We start from the raw sequence: 2,500 nt of genomic DNA, 5'->3' as shown, positions 1-2,500 counted from the left end.
GTTGGGACCTTCCATTATTTTCTTCCTTGTGTTGTCTGATTTTCCTCTCTCTGTGTGTGTGTGTCTATCTCGTGCACCTTTCCCTGTGGTCGCAGACCCCCCCCCCCCCCCCCCCCCCCCATCTGACCCCCAGAAGAGAAGATTTGTGTGAAATAATTTCTTTTTCTTTTTTCAATAGATTTACAAGCTTGCAGTGTGGCACTAAGTGATTTTTGAATAGTCGTTAAGATGATTGTGATGCTGAGTTAACACATTTTGCACTCTCTCTCTCTCTCTCTCTCTCTCTCTCTCTCTCTCTCTCTCTCTCTCTCTCTCTCTCTCTCTCTCTCTATATATATATATATATATATATATATATATATATATATATATATATATATATATATATATATATATCTCCCCTTCCACATTTTGCTCTCTCTATCTCACACACTCTCTCTCTCTCACTCCCCCCGCCCTCTCTCTCTCTCCATCTCACCCCCCCTCTCTCTCTCTCGCTCTCTCTCTCTCTCTCTCTCTCTCTCTCTGTGTGTCTGTCTCTCACTCTCTCTGTCTCTCTCCCCCCCTCTCTCTCTCTCTCTCTCTCTCTCTCTCTCTGTGTCTGTCTCTCACTCTCTGTCTCTCTCTCTCTCTCTGTCTCTCTCCCCCCCCTCTCTCTGTCTCTCTCTCTCTCTCTCCCCCCCCCCCTCTCTCTCTCCCTCTCTCTCTCTCTCTCTCTCTCTCTGTGTCTCTCTGTGTCTCTCTCTGTCTCTCACTCTCTCTGTCTCTCTGTCTCTCTCTCTCTCTCTCTCTCCCCCCTCTCTCTGTCTCTCTCTGTGTCTCTCTCTCAGTCAGATCTACTGCATAGAGAATGCCCATGGGCAGCTGGTGCGTGACGTGGACTTCAACCCCAACCGTCAGTACTACCTGGCCAGCTGCGGAGACGACTGCAAGGTCAAGTTCTGGGACGTGAGGAACGTCCAGGAGCCCGTCAAGACGCTGGAGGAGCACTCCCACTGGTGGGTCAGGGGGGTACTGCGCCATTACTTTGACTCCACTGCAATTATTTTTAAACGTTATAGTTACTTTCTAGATTTTGATTATTTATTATTATTACAAAACGTACATGAACCACTTCAGTCCTATGTGGGCCTACGCTTCAGCCATTTGAAAATAGCCGTGTACAGTACAAGCTCACAATGCGTTGCGATGCATTGTGAGCTTGTAGATCTGCTATTTTCAAGATGCTTTTGGTAGTTTACGTACATTTTGATACAAATACAATGTAACACATTTAGTAATACTAAACTAAACTAGTACCAAATGGACCTTTTTAAGGGTCCACCCTCAGAGTTAAAATAACCCTGAGGATTTTTTTTTATCGTTGTAGATCTACCTTTCACCATTTCACTATTTTTGGAATGTGTCCCACCTGTGGTGTAGCTCTCCGTTAGCAGCACTCACATCTGCTCTGCTGTTCCAAAATAGCAGATATATACAAGCTCTGCCTCTGCTATTGTCACTATGTCCCCATGTCTGCCTGTGGTGTAACTCTGTGCTCCACGCTGCACTAGTGCTCCACACTGGGTTGCACAGCTCAACGACACTGTTCACTATATATGTGAACATAGTGTACTGCAGAGAACCAGAGAACCAGGACTCACTCTGTGTGTGTGTGTGTGTGTGTGTGTGTGTGTGTGTGTGTGTGTGTGTGTGTGTGTGTGTGTGTGTGTGTGTGTGTGTGTGTGTGTGTGTGTGTGTGTGTGTGTGTGTGTGTGTGTGTGTGTGCGTGCGTGCGTGCGTGCGTGCGTGCGTGCGTGCGTGCGTGCGTGCGTGCGTGCGTGCGTGCGTGCGTGCGTGCGTGCGTGCGTGCGTGCGTGCGTGCGTGCGTGCGTGCGTGCGTGCGTGCGTGCGTGCGTGCGTGCGTGCGTGCGTGCGTGCGTGCGTGCGTGCGTGCGTGCGTGCGTGCGTGCGTGCGCTCTGAGCAGCCTCATTCTCTCTCTCTCTCTCTCTCTCTCTCTCTTCTCTCTCTCTCTCTCTCTCTCTCTTCTCTCTCTCTCTCTCTGGTGTGAGCTGAATAAATGATCAGTGTGCCTGTAAGCCAAACTGGGCTGCCGGCCTGCCGCACACCTATACATTCACCTGGTGCACACACACACACGCTCACACACACACACACACTTACACACACACACACACACACACACACACACACACACGCATGCACACATACGCGCGCGTGTGCACGTGCACATGCGCTGCACGCACACATGCGCTGCATGCACACATGGACTGCACACACACACACCCATTCATTCACCTGGTTCACGAACACGTGCACACACACTCGCAGCCGCGCACACACATACATATGCGCGCACGCATGCATGCGCTGCACGCACGCATACACACCCATTCATGCACAGACAGACAGACAGATGGAATGGCAACCACCCTTCAGATCACCCTGACATGCACACAAGCCTGCAGATACAGTCTCTCTCTCTCTCTCTCTCTCTCT

The 2,500-nt window shown here is 50.1% G+C and overlaps 1 protein-coding gene across 1 annotated transcript in view; it reads left to right on the top strand.

The window, feature by feature from the left end:
- eipr1 (EARP complex and GARP complex interacting protein 1) overlaps positions 1-2,500 on the top strand; it is an 87,934-nt gene that overhangs the window by 79,809 nt on the left and 5,625 nt on the right. Inside the window, exon 7 of the mRNA XM_079527638.1 lies at positions 831-1,118. Within this exon, the coding sequence (XP_079383764.1) occupies positions 831-1,118 (288 nt within the window). The remainder of the gene's footprint in view (positions 1-830; positions 1,119-2,500) is intronic.

Source organism: Electrona antarctica, assembly GCF_951216825.1.
Source record: "Electrona antarctica genome assembly, chromosome: 18".
Classification (NCBI taxonomy): Eukaryota; Metazoa; Chordata; class Actinopteri; order Myctophiformes; family Myctophidae; genus Electrona; species Electrona antarctica.
This window is presented reverse-complemented; position numbering and strand designations above follow the sequence as displayed.